The sequence below is a fragment of the Pelophylax lessonae genome (assembly GCF_965119305.1).
Source record: "Pelophylax lessonae genome assembly, chromosome: 3".
Taxonomy (NCBI): Eukaryota; Metazoa; Chordata; class Amphibia; order Anura; family Ranidae; genus Pelophylax; species Pelophylax lessonae.
The window spans coordinates 107,390,355-107,411,231 of record NC_138770.1 but is presented as its reverse complement, the minus strand read 5'-3'; the positions used below and the strand labels follow the sequence as shown (position 1 = coordinate 107,411,231).

The 20,877-nt window shown below is 45.2% G+C and overlaps 1 protein-coding gene across 1 annotated transcript in view; it reads right to left on the bottom strand.

The window, feature by feature from the left end:
- Positions 1-20,877, bottom strand: part of MMUT (methylmalonyl-CoA mutase) — a 174,421-nt gene that overhangs the window by 131,965 nt on the left and 21,579 nt on the right. The window contains exon 7 of the mRNA XM_082250032.1: positions 19,670-19,785. Within this exon, the coding sequence (XP_082106158.1) occupies positions 19,670-19,785 (116 nt within the window). The remainder of the gene's footprint in view (positions 1-19,669; positions 19,786-20,877) is intronic.

The following is a 20,877-nucleotide window of genomic DNA, read 5'->3' as shown; positions in this document are numbered from 1 at the left end:
CGGCTTTAGATCTGTGCCAACTGTGTTTGCTCTAAGAAGGCAAATCATCATCAAGTCCTGCGGGGAAGCAATCTATTTCTCACCTCGTTCAGGAAGGAGAAGTAAACCCAAAGCAAGGTATTTACACATTACCTCCCAACATTTATCTGGTACAGATAAATCCATACGATTACCGGTATTGTCATGTTCTCATATTAGGTATAACACCTCTAAGCTGCTGGCTTGTAGCTCACAATTGGAAAAATAATTCCCTAATCATGCAGCTGAATAATAAAACAATGGAAACTGCCAGAGGACAGAGCAGGACCATATACCAATGTCATAATGATATCAGAAGCGGCAGAATTGTTTCTAATCCAGCTATTTATGTGTATGGGATGCTTAAAGGCACATAAAGGATTTCCATTTTCGTGTATTGCAACACACGGGGATATAAAAAGAATGTACAGCTTTAAACCTGAACTCCAGGCAGATAAAAAGACATATTAATGATGCTCTGCATTCATTATTAGACCACTTCTATACCGGCCATTTCTGGCACTACGCTAGTACATGTAAATATTTTTTTGCTAGAAAATTTTTCAGAACCCCCAAACATTATATTTTTTTTAGCAGAGACCCTAGGGAATAAAATGCCAGTCGTTGCAACTTTTTATGTCATGGTATTTGCGCAAAAAAAATTCAAAGGCGGTTTCTTTTTTGGAAAAAATGTTTTATGAATTAAAAAAAAACAAAACACTAAAGTTAGCCCAATTTTTTTGTATAATGTGAAAGATGATGTTACGCCAAGTAAGTAGATACCCAACATGTCACACTTTAAAATTGCGCACACTCGTGGAATGAAGTCAAACTTTGGTACTTAAAAATCTCCATAGGGGACGATTTAAAATGTTTTACAAGTTATCAGTTTAGAGTTACAGAGGAGGATTTGGGCAAGATATGTTGCTCTCGCTCTTGCGATTTCTCGCATGAGTTTAAACGCCGTTTACATACGGGCGCGACGGGGGTGCTTTTAAAATTTTTTAATTTTATTTTTACACTTTCCCCTTTACATTTTTTTTTTTGGATCACTTTTATTCTTATTAAAAGGAATGTAAACATCCCTTGTAATAAGAATAGGGCATGACAGGTCTATAGGACTCCACATCTCTCTTCTAGGCTGAAAAGACTGAGTGGCTGAACTGCTGCTATGATTGATCTTCTGGTGCAGGGAATCGCTGGCTTCAAAATAAATGATATCTGAATGATGCCTGTAACTGCAGGCATCATTCAGATATCTTCACTCAAAGTCCAGGACGTCATGTGTCGTCCTTGAGCTCGAAGTGCATAAAGTGGTTGCAAAGCCTTACATATACCCAGTGAAGTGACTGGTGTCAGCTGATACACAGATGAAACAAATCATCCTACATAAGTTGTACCTGTTTATCTGCAGTATTCTATTCTACATCCATTTAAACTCCAGAATTTATAAAGCTTGTCTGAGCTGTCAGAAAAAAAGGGGGCAGAGTGTTGAAGTTGCACTCTGCACAGCTCGGCAAGGAGAGCTCTGAGAGATGATTGGAGGGAAGGTACACATCCCCCCTTCACAAAGCACAAAGGAACAGAGCAAAAGCTGTCACTCAGCTGGAGATCCCTTGCCTGTAACCTTTATTCTCTTGGTGTCAGGAAAACTTGTCAGAAGTGACTAGTGATGCTGATAGCAGAGGAACAAAGCAGCAGACAGAAATTACACTGTGCCCTTAATTGAGAGTACATACTATAGAAGGGTATGCTTTGTTCATATATGTTATCTTTCATGGCTGTTATTTATGTGCATGAGGATCATAATGATGTCATGTGCATATATATATATATATATATATATATATATATATATATATATATATATATATATATATAAATTTATATTTTTAATTCATCTCATTTATTATATATTTAGCTAATCCATGGTATTCTTCTTCTATATATATATTTTTTATTCTCCATTATCTATTTATTATTATATTTTTCATCATTTTTTATTTTTATTTCTTATTGCTGATGATATTGCTAATTACATGCATATTTATATTATTTTTGTTCAATTTAATTCAATTTATTTTATTTTTTGCCCACAAGCTGCTTTATTATTGTGCCCTGTTGTTTTTAGCCACTGCTTAAGCTTTATAATTGTTTTGTATACTGCTGGTAAATATGCCAAATCTCTGATCTATATGAGCTAGATGCTGCTAAATGTATTAGAATAATAAAACCTGCCATTACATTTGAGAATAAGGTGGGCTTTAGGACCGAGTAGGTTCAGGCTCCCATTCTACTTAAGTCCCACATCCAAAATGGCGCAATATCGGCCTGAGGAAGGAGCGCATGCTCCGAGAACGCGTCGCCATGACGTAATCACGATTCCGGAAGTGACGACAGACCGGCATCTGAGTGTCCCCGGGACTAGGAAGTGCGGCCAGTTACCGTTTTACAGCCTGTCTACCGATACCGCTCCAGCCATCCTGATCCTTACCGGAGTGTTGTTTATGAGCTGAGTACCCCCTTTTTTCCAGTGGTCTTATTTAAATAAATTCCAGTTACTGCACTTAGAGTGGCGCCTGTGTTTCCTTCTAATCCCAGTAACCTCTCCTGCTGCTTTTTGCGAAATCCCTACCAGACATCAGGGTGGCTGCTCCTACATAGTTACATAGTTAGCGAGGTTGAAAAAAAAAAAAGACACCAGTCCAGCCAGTTCAACCTATGAAGAGTGTGTGTATACGTGTTTATGGCAATAGTACATTGTATACCCCCTGTATGTTGTGGTCGTTAAGGTGCCCATCTAATCGTTTTTTTAAACTATTGATGCTCCCTGCTGATACCACCGCTTGTGGAAGAGAATGCCACATCCTTAACGCTCTGACGGTAAAGAACCCCTTATGCTGTTTAAGATTAAACTGCTTCTCTTCTAAATTTTAGTTAATGGCCGCGTGTCTTTTTAAATTCCCTTTCACTGAAAAGTTTGCGCCCTATGCTAGGATCCCCAGTTCGGTATTTGTACATTGATATCATATTCCCTCTCAATCATCTCTTCTCCAGAGAGAATAAGTTCAATGCCTGTAGTCTTTCCTCATAGCTGAAGTTCTCCATTCCCTTTATTAGCTTTTGTCTTTGGACTCTATCCAGTTCCAGCACATCCTTCCTGAGGACCGGTGCCCAGAACTGGACGGCATACCCAAGATGCGGCTGGACCAGAGTCTTGTAGAGTGGGAGAATTATAGTTTTCTCTCTGGAGTGAATCCCCTTTTTTTATATGCCAGTATTCTGTTTGCTTTGCTTGCAGCAGCTTGGCATTGCATGCCATTGCTGAGCTTGTCATCTACAGGGACCCCCAGGTCCTTCTCCATCCTAGATTCCCCAGAGGTTCTCACCCTAGTGAATAACTTGCATTTGTATTTTTGGCACCCAAATGCATTACCTTACATTTTCCAACATTAAACCACATTTTCCATGTAGTTGCACACCCCATTATTTTGTTTAGGTCTTTTTGTAAGGTTTCCACATCCTGCTAAGAAGTTATTGCCCCGCTTAGCTTAGTATCGTCCGCAAATACTGAGATTGAGCGGTTTATCCCATCCTCATTAAACAGGTTTGGTCCCTGGAAAGATCCTTGGGGGACCAGACTTTCCACACCAGACCATTCTGAGTACTCGCCATTTATCACCACCCTTTGGACTCGCCCCTGAAGCCAGTTTTCAATCCAGGTACTCACTCTATGGTCCATACCTACGTACCTTAGTTTGTACAGTAAATGTTTGTGGGGAACTGTATCAAATGCCTTTGCAAAGTCCAGATACACCACATCTACAGGCCTTCCTTTATCTAGATGGCAACTCACTTCTTCATAGTAGGTTAATAGATTGGTCTGGCAAAAACGATTCTTCATGAATCCATGCGGATTACTACTAATGATACCGTTTTCATTACTAAAATCTTGTGTATATTCCCTTATCATCCCCTCCAATAGCTTGCAGACTACAGAGGTTAGGCTAACTGGCCTGTAGTTCCCAGGGATATATCTTGGCCATTTTTTTTTTAATATTAGTGCCACGTTTGCTTTTCTCCAATCAGCTGGTAGCATTCCTGTCAGACTGTCCATAAAAATTAGGAACAAGGGTCTGGCTATTACCTGAGTTCCCTAAAGTGAAGTCTTTTTTTTTTATAAAAATAACAAATATGTTATACTTACCTCCTCTGTGCAATTGGTTTTGCATAAAGCAGCCCGGATTCCTCCTCTTCTTGGGTCCCTCCCTCCTGCCGAGTGCCCCCACAGCAAGCAGCTTGCTATGGGGGCAACTTCGGATGTTCCAGCTCAGGACCAACACCCCTGGTAACTTCCCCTCTACCCTTTCTGTCACTCAACTACTCTGCTCTGGTGCCTGCATCCCTGTATCTCCACCTGCCTCTGTGCTGGCCCCTGCAATCACCTGTCGGGCAAGTTCCCAACTCTCTTTTAGTATGCAGATTCTCCTCAGTGTTGCCAGCTCCTTTCCTAGATTCAGGACCTGGGCTACCAAGGAAGCAATGTGCTTACATTTTGTGCAGCAGTATTTGCGCACAATGGCATGAACGAGGAACGCATACATGCCACAAGATGTGCACCGAGTCACATCTCCACACCCGCCGAGACCGTACCCACTAATTTATTGGGGATACTCCTAGGGAATTAGGAATTTTGTCCAATTAACTGCTAACTAGCTTCCTGACTCAGCACCCAGTAACTTTGTCACTCAGCAGTTCCCAGTCACTCAGCAGTACCCCCTCCTCAGTCAGCATCCCAACTACACACAGTCAGCTTGTCAGTCGATCAGTGTTTTCTATTAGTTGTGCCGCTCTGCTCCTGCGCAGCCTCCCCTGTAACTGTCTCCTGTAGGGTTTGTCAGCTCCCTTACTCTCTCCCAGTTAGCCCGTCTCTCTGCTCTGCCCACTTCCTTAGTCTGCCTGTCACACACACTCCCCCTCAGGTCTGCAGTTACGCTTACTCGCCTCTCCCGGTCAGCCTGTAACCTCCCGGTCCCACTGGTTTGACATGAGTAGGCGAAGCCCTGCTGCTCCAACAAGATGGCTTTCTCAACACAGACACACAGTGCAGAAGAAAGAATGGAAAGTCAGTAATGAGGAAAGATCAGCTGCATGAAGACCAGAGGCAATACTGATGACCAGTCCTTTGCCCTCTCTCTGCCCACTTTTTTTCCCCATAATACAGGCCCTCTTTTATTGATCATTAAAGGGAAAAAAATTCAAATGGCTCTATAAACATTTTCTGTAGAATGGTCTAATTTAATTCTGTGAAGTCAGATGACCTTCATGGAGAAATGAAATTACTAACAATCTGATCAAATGTTATTTATTCATGCGATCTGCTTATCCAGATTGCTTGTCACAACATGACTTCCACAGTTTACTTCCCAAAAGGCCACGACTATCCGAAATGTTCAAGCATGTCTGATTTTTCAGCTGAAAATTAGAAGGTCATCTTTGATGGTCATTTATGCAGCATAAACATGCCAATACTGGAATAATCAAGACCCACCCCACTGTATTCACATAAATCCATCGAAGGTCTATGGACATTCCTCCAAAAGTGAATCTCCACCCAATTGTTTTAGATTTGTAAGTCCAAAAAAAGTGACGCTCAGATGGTCTTGTAGAAAAGCCCCCTACACCTCCCACTATTAGTAATGAACTATGGTAAACTGGCAGCTAAGGAGGATTGTGGCTGTCCCACTATGATGACACTACAGGTCCCAGCATGCCCATCTGCTTGATTGTTAAATCACAGCTGGAGAGCCACAGGAAGAAGAATATGCATTATCTAATGTAATGTGCTTCCTACAACAAGAACAATGAAAAAAATATTACAATATTGCTATTTGCTCTCAGCATACATCATAGGTATGTGAGCGGGGAGAGGAGCTGTGTATTTATGCAAAGTCTACATTAATAAAAGGGGATTTGGAGTTATTGCTTTGCAGGTTGCGATGTAATAAATGAAGTATTAAAGTTGTTCTATAAATACCTAAAAGTATACAAACTATAAATAACAATAAGAACACACAAGGACCCCATCAGACAGATTAAACCATCTATCTGGACCAGTTGCAGTAAACTATCCTTCATTTTTTCTTAATTTTACGCATTTACAAATGGATGTTTTAAATACATTTTCAACGACATAAAACATTTATTTTTCAAAAATAAACATGAAATACAGAGTGCCTCCATGACACAGTTTGCAATGCCATTCTGGGCTTTCTAATCATATAAGAAAGCCAAGCACTATCTGTATCTCTGTTGCCTGCCTCGGTATAAGTTACTAATCAAAAAGATCCCACCTCTGCTAACAGAGCAGGTCCCTTCTCTGGGCCATTCTGCAGATTTTATTTGCTGAAAGAAGATCAGATAAATTAGAGAAAGTGCTAGTTGGATTTACCATGGTCACATAATACAACACTATAAAAGCTTTAGAAAACAACTGCATAATTCTTAACGCACAAACTAACTTTATTTTTTGATATCCTGATGCATTTTTATGAATAATTCAGTAATTTAACCATTTTGCTGACTGCGACATCACTTCCGCATATGACAGCACTGGTGCTTGGCAATTGGATGCTCTGATATCTAGCATTCCCACGTAGGGGGCATGGGGAGAATGCTCAGAACTAAGGGACAGTTCGGAGTCTACCTTTCAATTTCAATCTGCAGATTTGCATAGTTTTCTTGTTCAAAATTTTTTTTGAAGGAAAGGACAATAAATTACAATAGGAAGCATTAGAGAGAAGACTTCCGTCAGGTTAGGGGGAGACAGTAGTAGTTCGTAACTCAATGTAGAGGTAGAAATGCAGCCCTTTGTAACAAAACATGAAACAAAGGAAAAAAAAACAACAATGCATAAAAAGACATTGTACGGCTCTTTGGTATGGGTTAGTTAGGGGAGTTTTGAGAGTTTATAGATAAGTGGAATCCAGGAACCAATGTGATTCCTATAAACAAAGGCTTGTTACTGAGGGTTCCAGTCAGGGTTACCTCGAGGTTAACAAACAAACCAGTGTCTAAGACTCCCCAAAACAAGCAAAAGGTAAAATGTAGGCTAAACATTGAAATTGTTCATAGGCCTGAACTTAGGAGGATTACGGTTAAAAGGGAGATATCCGGCCTCAGCATGATGAGCAGATAAATTAATTGAAGCCGAGAGGTTCCCATCCAAAAGCAAAGAGCTAAAAGGTGAAGGAAAAAGAGAGGAAGAGGGGAGAAAGGATGTAAAGAAGCGGGAAGTTGAGAAAGAGGGGAAAGGTAGTTCAGGAGGAAGGGGTGAAGGGCAACAAGGGAGGTCACCGGGAGGAGGAGGGGGGGGGTGAGGAGGTATAGGTCTGGTCTCTATGAGTAAACAAAGTTACAAATAGGGCTATTCAGGGTAGTGATAAAGCATTATCGAAAGTCAGGGGGAAGGTAATGGTCGATCCAGGGTTTCCAACAGTGTTCAAACTTTTTGATCCGGTCTAGGAGAACTGCTTCTATTTTGGCGTCTATCGTGGCTCTAGTAACTCTATTCCTTGTTTCCAAGACAGGTGGGGGGAGGGGGGGGGGGTTTCCAGGCCTTCACAATGGTTTGCTTCACAGCAATTGTAACCAGCAGGAGGAGCTTGAATTGGAAATGGGTTACATCAGGAGGTTTCTTATTGAGTAGAGCCATGGCTGGGTCAGGGGTTAAGGTGTTACCAATAAGGGTGGAAAGGATATGGAAAACGTCAGCCCAGAATGATTGGGCTAGTGGGCAGCTCCACCAGATATGGAGGTGCGTGCCATTGTCAGGACAACCCTGGAAACAAGTAGGAGAGTAGGAAGAGAGATATTTGGCAATTCGGGAAGGGACCAGGTACCAGCGCATCAATACTTTTGAAGTCGTTTCAGAGGCTACAATGTTCTGTGAGGCCGATTTTGTGGCTGTCCAAATGTTAGACCAGTCTGTAGCATCCAGTTGGAGGTCAAGATCGGATTCCCATTTGTTTACGTAGTGTAGGGATGTGTAAGGTGGTGGGTCTAGCAGTTGTAAGGGGGTCGGATTTGTAGTGTGCCTATGGGGGGGGGGGGGGGGGGGAGTATAAAAGGAGGAAACCCAGCAGAGAAAATGTGGTCCAAAGCCCCAGGGTTGTAATACGAATTAGAGATAGGGCCAGGAGAGGGTACGAAGGTTTTTTTTAATATCTAGTTATGCAAAGCATGTAGGAATGCGACATGAGCGGGCCATGCGAGTTAGTAAGACTGCCCTGCGGACATTATATCCAGCTTGCCTTAGAGGGATGAACCAAACTAGATCTTTATGGATTAGAGACCCTGTAATCAGATTCAAACGGGAGGAGATACATTTTTGCAATAAGTTTTACATCTATGTTTAGTAGGAAAATGGGGCGATATTTGGCCCAAGAGGAGTCGTCTGACTAAGGTTTTGGAAGCATGGAGACAATGGCCTTGAGGGAGTCAGCATGAAAAGAGTGGCCTTTTAAGATAGAATTGAAAGCTCTAGTCAGCAGAGGTGAAAGTAAATTGGCAAATGTTTATAATAGCTCTGTATAGCTTTCTGTAAAATGTAATGCATTATGGCTACCTGGAGGCATTCTGTACACAGATACCCAAGATAACGGAATTTTTGTAAAATCTTACATAGAAACATAGAATGTGTCGGCAGATAAGAACCATTTGGCCCATCTAGTCTGCCCAATATATCTGAATCCTATGAATAGTCCCTGGCCCTATCTTATATGAAGGATAGCCTTATGCCTATCCCATGCATGCTTAAACTCCTTCACTGTATTTGCAGCTACCACTTCTGCAGGAAGGTTATTCCATGCATCCACTACTCTCTCAGTAAAGTAATACTTCCTCATATTACTTTTAAACCTTTGCCCCTCTAATTTAAAACTGTGTCCTCTTGTGGTAGTTTTTCTTCTTTTAAATATGCTCTCCTCCTTTACCGAGTTGATTCCCTTTATGTATTTAAAAGTTTCTATCATATCCCCTCTGTCTCTTCTTTCTTCCAAGCTATACATGTTAAGGTCCTTTAACCTTTCCTTTACCTGTAAAATTCCTTTCTCTGAGTCCTCCGACAGTCGCCGCCCCTTCATATTCGTCACAATAGGGTTATTGACCTTTGCTCCGTAGGAGTGGCTAGACAACAGAATATGTTAATATCAAAGCTTTTAGCCTACCCCACCCCCAGGGGGTGGTCCCCTCAGTCAATACCCTCAGTTTCAGTAGCATAGCAGTAGAGTACATAAACAAAACCCCAAAAGAGGGGCGGGGGCGGCGACTGTCGGAGGACTCAGAGAAAGGAATTTTACAGGTAAGATTTTACAAAAATTCCGTTTTCTCTTACGTCCTCCGACAGTCGCCGCCCCTTCATATTCATCACAATAGGGATGTCCCAAAGCAGTGTAGACATGAGGGGTGGGAAAAAAAGCAGCCGCGCCTAAGGCAACGCAATACCCACATCAGAGAAAAGAACCTTACCAAAAGGAAGGAAACCAACTGGGCAACATGAAAAAAACTTGCTCAACAGGAGCAACAACCCAGGAAAGAACAAGTAACCTAGGGGTAAAAATACCCCAACAGCCAAGGACCCAAACAAAGGACCCTAAGGCACTGCCGCACTAAGAACTTTACGGCCAAAGGAAGCATCTGCCGATGCCTGAACATCCACCTTGTAGAATTTTGAGAAGGTGTGAACGGACGACCAAGTCGCCGCCTTACACACCTGGGCCACAGAAGCCCGATGATGACAGGCCCAAGACGTACTCAGAGATCTTGTAGAGTGCGCCTTCACAGGCATGGGAGGAACTTTCCCCCTCAAAGCATAGGCCTGTTCAATGACCTGCCTGATCCATTTGGCGATGGTAGAGGCCGACGCCGCCATGCCCTTCCGAGGCCCCTCTGGAAGGACAAAGAGAGAATCCATCTTGCGAAAGGATTCAGTCGATGACAGGTAAACCCTGATCGCCCGAACAACATCCAAGGAATGCAAAGCCACTTCCTTTGGATGTTTAGGCTTTGCGCAAAGCGAAGGCAAGACAATGTCCTCATTGAGGTGAAATTTCCGAAATCCTTTTCGGAAGGAAAGACGGGTTAGGACGCAAGACCACCTTATCCAAGTGAACCACTAAATACGGAGATCTGCAGGACAAGGCAGCCAGCTCCGACACCCTGCGAGCCGAGGTGATTGCCACCAAAAAGGCGACCTTCTTGGACAACATAGACAACGAGATCTCCCTGATTTTTTCAAAGGGAGCATGTTGCAACACGGACAGAACAAGGTTCAAGTCCCATGGAGGCAAAGGCTCCCTCCTAGGAGGGACCAGATGCCGCACCCCTTGAACAAAGGTGCCAACTAAAGAATTAGACGCCACAGGGCGCTGAAAGAGAACGGCCAGAGCAGAAATCTGACCCTTAATCGTGGCCAATGCCAAACGCTGGTCCACACCCGTTTGAAGAAAAGCCAACACCCTTGATACCGAGTATGAACGAGGGGAATACCCCCTGGACTCACACCAGGCAAAATAGGCCTTCCAAGTACGGTAGTAAACCTTCCCCGAAGAGGACTTTCTAGCCTTAATCAAAGTGTGAATGACCTCAGGGGAGAGACCCCTATCCTTCAGGATCTGGGTTTCAACAGCCAGGCCGTCAAAGCCAGCGACTGTAAAGCAGGATGAAATATCAGCCCTTGAGACAGGAGATCGTCTCGAAGAAGCAGACGCCATGGAGCGTCGACCGCCAGATTCACGAGGTCTGCGTACCAAGACCGGCGAGGCCAGTCTGGTGCCACCAGAATCACCGTTTTCGGTTCCGAGGCCAACCTCCGAAGGAACCTGGACAGCAGCTGAATCGGTGGAAAGGCATACATCAGACGATACTGATGCCAGGGCGCCACCAACGCGTCTGAGGCGTCTGCCCGAGGATCGCACGTTCTTGCCACGAACCTTTCCACCTTGTTGTTCAGACGAGACGCGAACAGGTCCACATCCGGGGACCCCCACTTCTCGCACAACATCAGAAAGACATCCGGGTGAAGGGACCATTCTCCCTGATCCAGGGTCTGGCGGCTCAGATAATCCGCCTGTCAGTTTTCCACCCCCGGAATGTGAACAGCAGATATCGCCGGGACGTGCGTCTCGGCCCAAGACAGAATGTCGGCCACTTCCCGAGCCGCTCGGGCACTCCTGGTGCCCCCTTGGTGGTTGATGTAGGCCACCGCTGTGGCATTGTCCGTCTGCACCCGAACCGGACGGCCCTGCAGCCTGTCCGACCAACGCCGAAGGCAGAGATTTATTGCTCGCAATTCCAGAATGTTGATCGGAAGGGAGGACTCCTCCTCCGACCAAGTTCCCTGGGCGGACAGAACGCCCAGAACACCACCCCAGCCCGACAGGCTGGCATCCGTGGTGATCACCGTCCACGAAAAAGGACTTGCCCCCCGACACCGCCGGGGACTGGAGCCACCACAGAAGGTCCTTTCTGGTGCGATGACTCAACGAAATCTGGAGATCCAGAGATTGCGGTTGTCCGTCCCACCTGGCCAGAATCTCCCTCTGGAGACCCCGCGTGTGAAACTGGGCAAAGGGTATCGCCTCGAAAGCCGAGACTATCAGTCCCAGACACCTCATGCACGTCCGGAGGGACGAGCACTGAACGTCCCTGAGGGACCCGACTTCTTCTTAAAGCTTCCGGAGCTTGTCTTCCGGCAGGAAGACCTTCGCCTGAACAGAGTCCAGGATCATTCCCAGGTAAGGAAGACGAACCGACGGACACAGCGTCGACTTTGGAAAATTTATCGTCCAACTGAACTCTTGCAGAGTCTGCATCGTGACGGACAGGTCGTTCACCAGGCCCTGACTGGTTGCAGACCGAACCAGAATGTCATCCAGATACCCCAGGATCGAGATGCCCTGGGCTCCCAACAAAGCCAGAACCGGCGCAAGCACCTTGGTGAAAACCCGCGGAGCCGAGGCGAGACCAAAGGGCAACGCCACGAATTGGTAGTGATCCTCCGCAATGGCGAATTGAAGGTACTGCTGGTGACCCTCGAAAATGGGGATGTGAAGGTACGCATCCTTCAAGTCGATGGAGGCCATGAATTCCCCCGGAAACAGGGCAGCCACCATCGAGCGCAGGGATTCCATGCGGAACTTGCGAACCCGCACAAAGCGGTTTAGAGCTTTCAAGTCCAGAATCGGACGTACCTTGCCCTCCTTTCTGGGCACAGTGAACAGATTTGAATAGAATCCCCGAAATCTGTCCCGATGAGGCACCGGAATCACCACTCCCTGAGCGCCAGGTGCAGATCCCGCAATCGCTCCGGAGACAGCTGAAGATTTGAGGGAAAAAATCTGCCCGCCGGCCGAGAGAGAAACTTCATCTTGTATCCAGATCGAACGATTTCCTGAACCCACCTGTCCCGAACGCGGGCCAGCCAGGGTTGAAGAAAACCGAGCAAACGTCCCCCCACCCCAGAACTGGGTGAGGGCGCCCCTTCAGGCCGCATTGTTATGGGCAGCGGACCCGGACTGGCCGGACTTCTGCTTACCTGCCCACGGCTTTTTCTGGGAGCCTTGTCCCTTGAAGGGCTTACCCTTATAGTGCGACCGAAAGACACGAAAGGACCCCTGAGAGGGTCTAAACGAAGCATTCTTCTTACCGCGAACAAACTTAGACTTGTGAGTCTGGGGCAAAAGAGTACTCTTACCCCCAGAAACACCCTTGATCAGAGTATCCAAGGATTCGCCAAAAAGGCGAGAACCCGTGTAAGGCAAATTAGCCAAAGTCTTGCGAGAAGATTGGTCAACAGACCAACATTTCAGCCAGATCAGGCGACGGTTCAACACCGCCACACACTGCAGACGCGCAGCCAAAGGAACCAGATCTAGGTCCGCATCACACAAATACATGACACCCTGATGAATCTGATCCACCATAGCCAATGTTGACGGCGAAGCAGAGTCAGCCACCAGAATGCGCCTGAGCACCTGCGTCCAATCGGCAATAGCCTGGGCTGCCATAATGGAAGCAAAAATAGGCTTCAGCATAGAGCCCGCAACCGTATAAGAGTGACGGGCCAGAGACTCCAATCTCCTGTACGTAGGGTCCCGGAACAACGGGGTATCCTCAGCAGGAATCGCAGTGGATTTATTCAAAATCGCCACCGCGTGATCCACCTGAGGCGGCACACACCAACGCTCATCAGTAGCTGGTGTAAAAGGATAACGCAGCTTGAACCTACTCGGCACAGTAAAAGGCTTCTTTATGTTGCGCCATTGCTCCTCAACAGCGCGCTGAAATTCCGTAGAGCAAGGAAAAACCTGCGACGTTTTGCGTTTTCTCTGCGTCCCATAAGAGGACATCAAAGCAGGAGGACATGGTTCATCCTCCAAATGCAGCGTTTGTTTGATAGAAGCAACCAACTCATCCATGAGTGCAAGCTCTTCAGACGAGCCAGGGGGAGAATTATCAACCCCTTCCACCTCAGCCTCCCCTTCAGACCCCGCAAGGTCTAGAGAAGAACGAGACCCTGAGAAGGGCACTCCAGCCATAGCATCCCCATCGCCCTCTGAATCAGAGGAAATGGACACCCTGGGCCTTTTTGTGGATCGATCAGCCACCAGCATCTGCACCTGAGCAGCAAGGTTAGCCACAATAGTAGCCAGATCAGCCCCCTTGGGGGAAGCAGCAGCAGCCCCCTGGCCCCCTACCAAGGAGGGAGGAAACTTGCTTTCCTGAGAATCCATGCCCCAGTAACTTAGGAAAAAAAGGAGTACTGCCCCTTTAAGGTTGCGGCGATCGCAGCCCACCGCACTCACAAAACACACTGACCCACCGGGCTAGGAATACAAAAGGCAAGGAATACAGGAATGGAAGGTAAAACCTGGAGAGGTCACACAGGCTGCTGCTTCAACGATCGCTGTCCTCAGAGCAAAAGGAAGTGATGCGAGACTGACCGCTCCCATAAAGCCTATGTAAGGCTACACAAACATGGCCGCCGGCCGAGGCTGTAGAGGCAGAAACACTGACACGTGGCCCGCGCGATCGCCGCCAAAATGGCGGCGTTTGGCGCCAAAACGGCGCTCTCACCACACAGGATCGGCCACCACAAAACTGTCACAAAAAAATGGCGGACCGCAGCAGCGGTCGCCGCACAGTATGCCCACAACATGTCTCACAATCATGTCCTTCACAGCACACAGCATGTCACACAGCCTGTTACACAGAGCAGAGCAGGAGAGCCCCCCTTGCAGCCCACAGAGAGCAGCTATACTGACAGGGAGCTCAACATTATGCACAGACATGCAGGGTCCCACAGTCCCAGACTGACACCCAAGACAGACAGGTCCCCACACAGAAATACACTTACCATCCGGATGGCGTGGGGAGCCTGCACAAGCGATCAAACCGCTGCACTAAGGACAGGGAGAGTCGCAGCCAGGACGCAGTGGAATTGCGGTGCGAAACCGCATGGCGTCCAGTGAGGTAGCCACCTCACCGCAGCATCCCCGCAGCGAACAGGGAAGGGTCGTTCATATTTGCCAGGGAAACCTAGCTGAACGCTCGATGGCAGGCTGGGAAGCCACTGGCCCTGAACCCCGGATAACCAGGGAGGCCAGCCCGAGACCCAGCACCGCATGATCATCTTCATCAGAAGACCTAACTAGAGCTGAAAATAAACAGCTAAGTAAAGAAAGAGAAAAAAACTCCAAATAAAACCAAAAAGAGAAAAGAAGCTGAGACTGAAAAGCCCCAGCACAGGAAACGTCTAACCTACTCCTGAGCTAGACAAATGAAACTGAGGTAGGAATGCAGGAAGCAGGAGGGTATTGACTGAGGGGACCACCCCCTGGGGGTGGGGTAGGCTAAAAGCTTTGATATTAACATATTCTGTTGTCTAGCCACTCCTACGGAGCAAAGGTCAATAACCCTATTGTGACGAATATGAAGGGGTGGCGACTGTCGGAGGACGTAAGAGAAATGTCATTTTCCTGCCACAGTGATTGGCTCACTGATTTTCCCAGAAGTCTGCACTAAGATACAAGTCAGATTTTGGGCATCCTCTGCAACAAAAATGTCATGTTTTGCGAGATGCTCCCAAATGGAAATTACATTTAAATGGATGCAGACCCTGAAACTTTCCTCATTAGAACCCTGCAGCTGACTGACAATTATCAAATCACTCCCATTAAATTTACTTTCCATATGGACACAGAGAAACAAACAACTATATCTTCAGAATAAGAAAAAAGTAGGAATCTTCAACAAAGTTTGTTAAAATCCCTGCAATGTACATAGATCACGCAGAGGGGAATGTTTTTTTTTTTTCCTTAACAAAAGTGGAGAAACTCTTTAACCACTTAAGCCCCGGAAGGTTTACCCCCCCCCCCCCTCTTCATGACCAGGCCATTTTTTGCGATACGGCACTGCGTTATTTTAACTGACAACTGTGCAGGCATGAGGCGCTGCACCCAAAGAAAAAAAAAAAAAAAAGTATGTCCTTTTTTCCCACAAAAAGAGCTTTCCTTCTGTGGTATTTAATCACCTCTGCGGCTATTTTTTGCGCTATAAACAAAAAAAGACTGTCAATTTAATATTTTTTATAAAACATTTCCAATAAAAAAGTAAAAAAAAAAAATCAAATGTATTCATCAATTTAGGCCAATATGTATTCCACTACATTTTTTGGTAAAAAAAAATCCCAATAAGCGTATTGGTTAGCGCAAAAGTAATAGCATCTACAAACTATGGGATATTTTTATGGAATTTTTTTTTTTTTTTTTCAGTGATTTTTAGTGGGACTGCGAGATTGCGGCAGTCAAATCTTACACTAAGTGACACTTTTTTGGGATACAGTGATCAGTGCTAAAAAATGCACTGTCACTGTAGTAATGGAACTGGCAGGGAAGGGGTTAACATCAGGGGTGATCAAAGGGATAAGTGTGCTCCTTCCTAGGGAATGCTTTCTAACTGTGTGGGGATTGGCTTAACTGGAGGAAGACAGAGATCTCCATCAGGAACACAGAATCTCCATCTTACTCTCTGACAAAAGGCAGGCGGTCTGCCTTGTTAACATAGGCAGACTTCTGTTCTGCCACTCCTGTGAAGGATTGGCAGGTCTGCTCGTGTGACAGTGGCAGAAAGAAGGGGATCCTGATTCCCCTTCATAGAGCTTATAATAAAGCATATACTAAAGCTTACCTGTAGATAAAATGAATCTCTCCTAAAATGTGCACCGTTTAGGAGATATTCCAATAACTAACAGCCAGTGAAGTCACCGGTGCATGCGCACTGTGATCTCAATAGATGGCATACTCAAGAATGCCATCCATTGAGACTGCTGTGGCATCATTGTGGCTCCCCCCGTGCATGTGCTTGGCCATTCAAGTGGCCAGAGCCTGCAAACCTGGAAGGAAGATGGGTGAAGATGAAAGTCTTTCATGATGTGCTAGTATGCAAGGGGACTGGAAGGTGCTTTTTATTTTTTTCATATTAGGATTTACTATTACTTTAATATGTTGTTTATGGTTTTAAACTTGTATTATAAAGACAATTAAAATAAGTAAAACATCTTCCATAATACAAAAGAAACAAAAAACAGCCTTGTGGCCCCACATACATGTTCGCTAGCATAGTTACTGTTGGTGGCAATACATATAAGTCAATACATTATGAAAAAGAGAAGTGATCAGTCATGTGGCCTCTCAGGAACTACACTGGGGTTAGGTCGTAAGAGGGGAACGGGACCAAGGACCCCTGGAGATCCTCTAGTAGCATAGGTAAGTCAGGAGAGAAGAATAGAATTGATTAATTTCTTCCACTCGGATAGGGTAGGAGGAAAGATCTTTTCCATGTAATTACAACAATTTTTTTGTCCTAAAAGTATAATGCCCTTAGTAATTCATTTGGCATGGAGTTAATTGTTAGATCTTTCACCTTCCAAAAACGCATACCTTGGGACATTTTAAATTAGGGAGGCCTTAGGAAATGTCAAAAACATTACATATTTGTGTCCAAAAATTTTGCATCTTGGGGCACCCTATGTAGCTCTTAAAAATATAGCTAGAGGGATCGCCATTAGGAGGAAGGAGGTCCTGATTCCCCTATATACTGTAGATCTTTAGTCAGCACTAGAGGGATCACCATCAGGAGGAAGGAGGTCCCGAGTCTCCTTTATACTGTAGATCTTTAGGGATCACTAGAGGGATCACCATCAGGAGGAAGGAGGTCCTAATTCTCCAACATACTGTAAATCTTTAGTGATCACTAGAGGGATCACCATCAGTAGGAAGGAGGTCCCGATTCCCCTATATACTGTAGATCTTTAGTCATCATTAGAGGGATCACCATCAGGAGGAAGGAGGTCCTGATTTCCCAATATACTGTAGATCTTTAGTCATCATTAGAGGGATCACCATCAGGAGGAAGGAGGTCCTGATTTCCCAATATACTGTAGATCTTTAGTCATCACTAGAGGGATCACCAGCAGGAGGAACAAGGTCCTGATTCCCCTATTACTGTAGCTCTTTAATCATCACTAGAGGGACCACCAGCAGGAAGGAGGAGGTCCTGATTCCCCTATATACTGTAAGATCTTTAGTCATCACTAGAGGGATCACCAGCAGGAGGAAGGAGGTCCTGATTGCATTAAACAGATCCTATATTATGACCAGAGGGATATCAAGCAGGAAGGAGGTCCTGATTCCGCTCTATAGGGTAGATCTTTAGATCTCACTAGAGGGAACACCACCAAGAGGAACAAGGTCCTGATTCCTCTATATAACTCGTTAGATCACTAGTGGGGTTACCAGCAGGAGTTAGGAGGTCCCAATTCCTCCATTTAGATCCTTCGTTATCACTAGGAGTAAGCAGGGGTTGCAACCGAACATAGGCTTGAACTTAACCTGAAAGCAAGCGGTCACTTCCACCAAATTAGCACCCAATCAATCATGGCCAGGGCATTCCTCACCCTGAAACCCTAAATAACAAGGGGGCAGGAATGCTTGCGACATCATTCAGCTAATATTGCCACATATTCCCAACTCACCAGTATTTTCAATATTAAGTCAAGTTCAAGAACACAGGGACATGACCTAGTAGGGAGGGGAGTTGAACTAGCCTTAGAACGTACTATCTTACAGAGCCCTAATTCACATTGAATGCGGCTTTAAAATCATGAGACTTCATCTAAAATCGCATGATTTCAAAGCTGCATGTCAGTGCGATTTCAGTTGCGACTTTGCAGAAATCCGTGCAGCTTCATGGCACCCAAATCACCAAAAGTAGTGCATGAACTACCTTTACAAATCGAAGCAGCAACGCAAAGTCGTCTCGCATCGATTTGCACATGGCCATTTCCGACAATAGGGTGCGACTTGTCCTGCAATTTCACCTGTCAAATCGTATGACAAGTCGATCTAATGTGAACAAGGGCAGAAAGAGAAAATGATGCTTAGAACAGACTTCTGACAGAGTTCGTGCGTCAGTAAAAAGTAGGTGATTTTAAACATGATTGGGACAAACCTATATCTATCCTCTAGCTCACAGGTGTCGACAGCAGAGAGGACAGAACTCCTTTGCCAGATCCTGTGCTTCTCTGTGCAGCTGCAGAAAGGCTCGTCTTTGCCTACCCCCCTTCTCAGCAGTCTGCAGCAGAGAGGAGGGCAGAACTCCTCCTACAGATCCTGCACCTCTCTGTGCAGCAACAACACAACCTTGTCTCTGCCTCCCCTGGTCTCCGCATTCAGCAGACTCTGTAAGCTGACTTCAGCCCTCCTCCAGACCTTGCACTTTCTTCTTCCCAGATCCACCCGCATCTTCTTCCTGGCAGTAGCACAAGGTAAAGGGATGCATTGCGATATAAGGAAGGGTGGGTGACTCTTGACTTATGATGGTGGGGGGCTCTTGACATCTCTTGTATGGGGGGCGTGGGATGCTCTGGACATCTAATCTTACAGATATAACTGGCCCTTTGAGGGCAACCATAATGCTGATGTGGCCCACAATGAAATTGAGTTTGACACCCCTGCTCTAGCTATTGCTTCTTCAAAGAGGTTGTAAACCCTCATTTTTTTTTTTTTTTTTACACCCTGAAAGAGAAACACATAATGAGCTAGTATGCATCGCATACTAGCTCATTATGAAATACTTACCTTAGAACGAGCCCCCGCCGTGCCGCCCGCTTACCTCTATGTCTTCCGGGATCGCGGCATCCGGCCATCTGATTGGCCGGAGCCGCGGTGACATCACTCCCGCGCACGCAGGACCCTGCATTGGTCTTGATGATGTCAGGACCTTAGAAAGCTGGCACACAGTGGAGAAGACGCTGCAGGAACTGGTCCAGCAATGCAGAGCGGTAAATCTACTTTTCCATGCCCTCTAGACCTAAACAAGCAGTTAACCCTTGCAGTGCGTTTCCTGAAGTTTAGCTTTAAAATAAGCCTGTTGCTTTGCCCTACCCTGCACGGTTCATATTAAAATAGATAAAAGTATAAAATGGTTACATTTATTTCAAATGCTCTTTCATTTTTAGCCATCTCGTGCCTTTTTGTTATTAGGCTGGAGTTTAAGTTTAGCTACCCGCCATTCTCCCTTTTTCACATACCTTTTCGAGTTTCTCTATTTGCCGGTTGCGGACAGACGTGTTATCGATAGCGAGGACCTCCACAGACTCTTCCTTCTCCAGCTGGTACTTATTCACCCCGACAATGACCTCCGAAGCTGCCAAATTTAAGAACATATTTGGTGAACAGCGAGAAAAGGCCTGTATTAGAGACACACGACTCTGGATGAAGGAGCACAGGGGGCACATTTGAACACCAACACTGGCAGTCTGGAGGGGAGAGGAGTAATAAATGTACTAGCAGATTTAAATACACTAACCAAAAGAATTTCAACTCTTGCTAGCTAATACGTTAAAATTAAAATCTTTTTTCCTTTTGGGATAAAGGTTTAATAAATAGGGAAAGAAGTGTCTGGACGGCCGTATTCCAACGCGATCCACTTTACTGAAAACATTAATACAATAGTGTAAGGCAGAAAACAGACACAGTGGGGGACTGAAAGGTTTTCAGTCCCCTACTGTGTCCTTTTTCTGCCTTACACTATTGTATCATTGTATTGAGATTTCCCATAAAGTGGATCATTTTGGAGTGCAGCCATCTGGACACTTCTACTAATACAGCCTATGAGCTGGGTCAGCACCCATTTGGAAGGTGTGTGGGTTGTGCTTACAGTGGGGTGACCTGGAGCAGTCTTCCTTTTGCTTCCCTTTTACATAAGTTCCTATGAGGATGTTATTTTTAATGAAACGCGTCAGAATTATTACATGTACCAGTCTACATTGAATGCCTTTACATTTGGAAACTTTGTAAGTGTATTTCTTTTTTTTAAATAAACCATCCATACGGTTTTACACTAGGTTGTCCCTTGGTTTATCCCTCTATATCTATCCATGATTTGGATTCCCTGGCATAACCTTCTGGAGCTGTCTGTGGATTATCTACCTGGGCTCGGTTTGTGATCTAGGGATGCTGTGGAGGTTCCTGCGATTCGCTGCTGTGGAAATCTTCAAATTCAGCTTGTATGACCCTCTTGCTGTATAGCAATTTGGGTCCATACCATCTGGTAAGCACATTGGAATATCTGTGGTGTGGGACTTTTTTCTTCAAGTCACTATTTCCGTGTGGATTCATTTGGACTTTTCTTTATATACAAGTTCAAGGAGTTTTCATTACCCTGCAACTTCTAATTTAATTTTGTACATTATTATCACCATTTTTTTTATTTATTGCTTTATTAGCGCTGCACTAT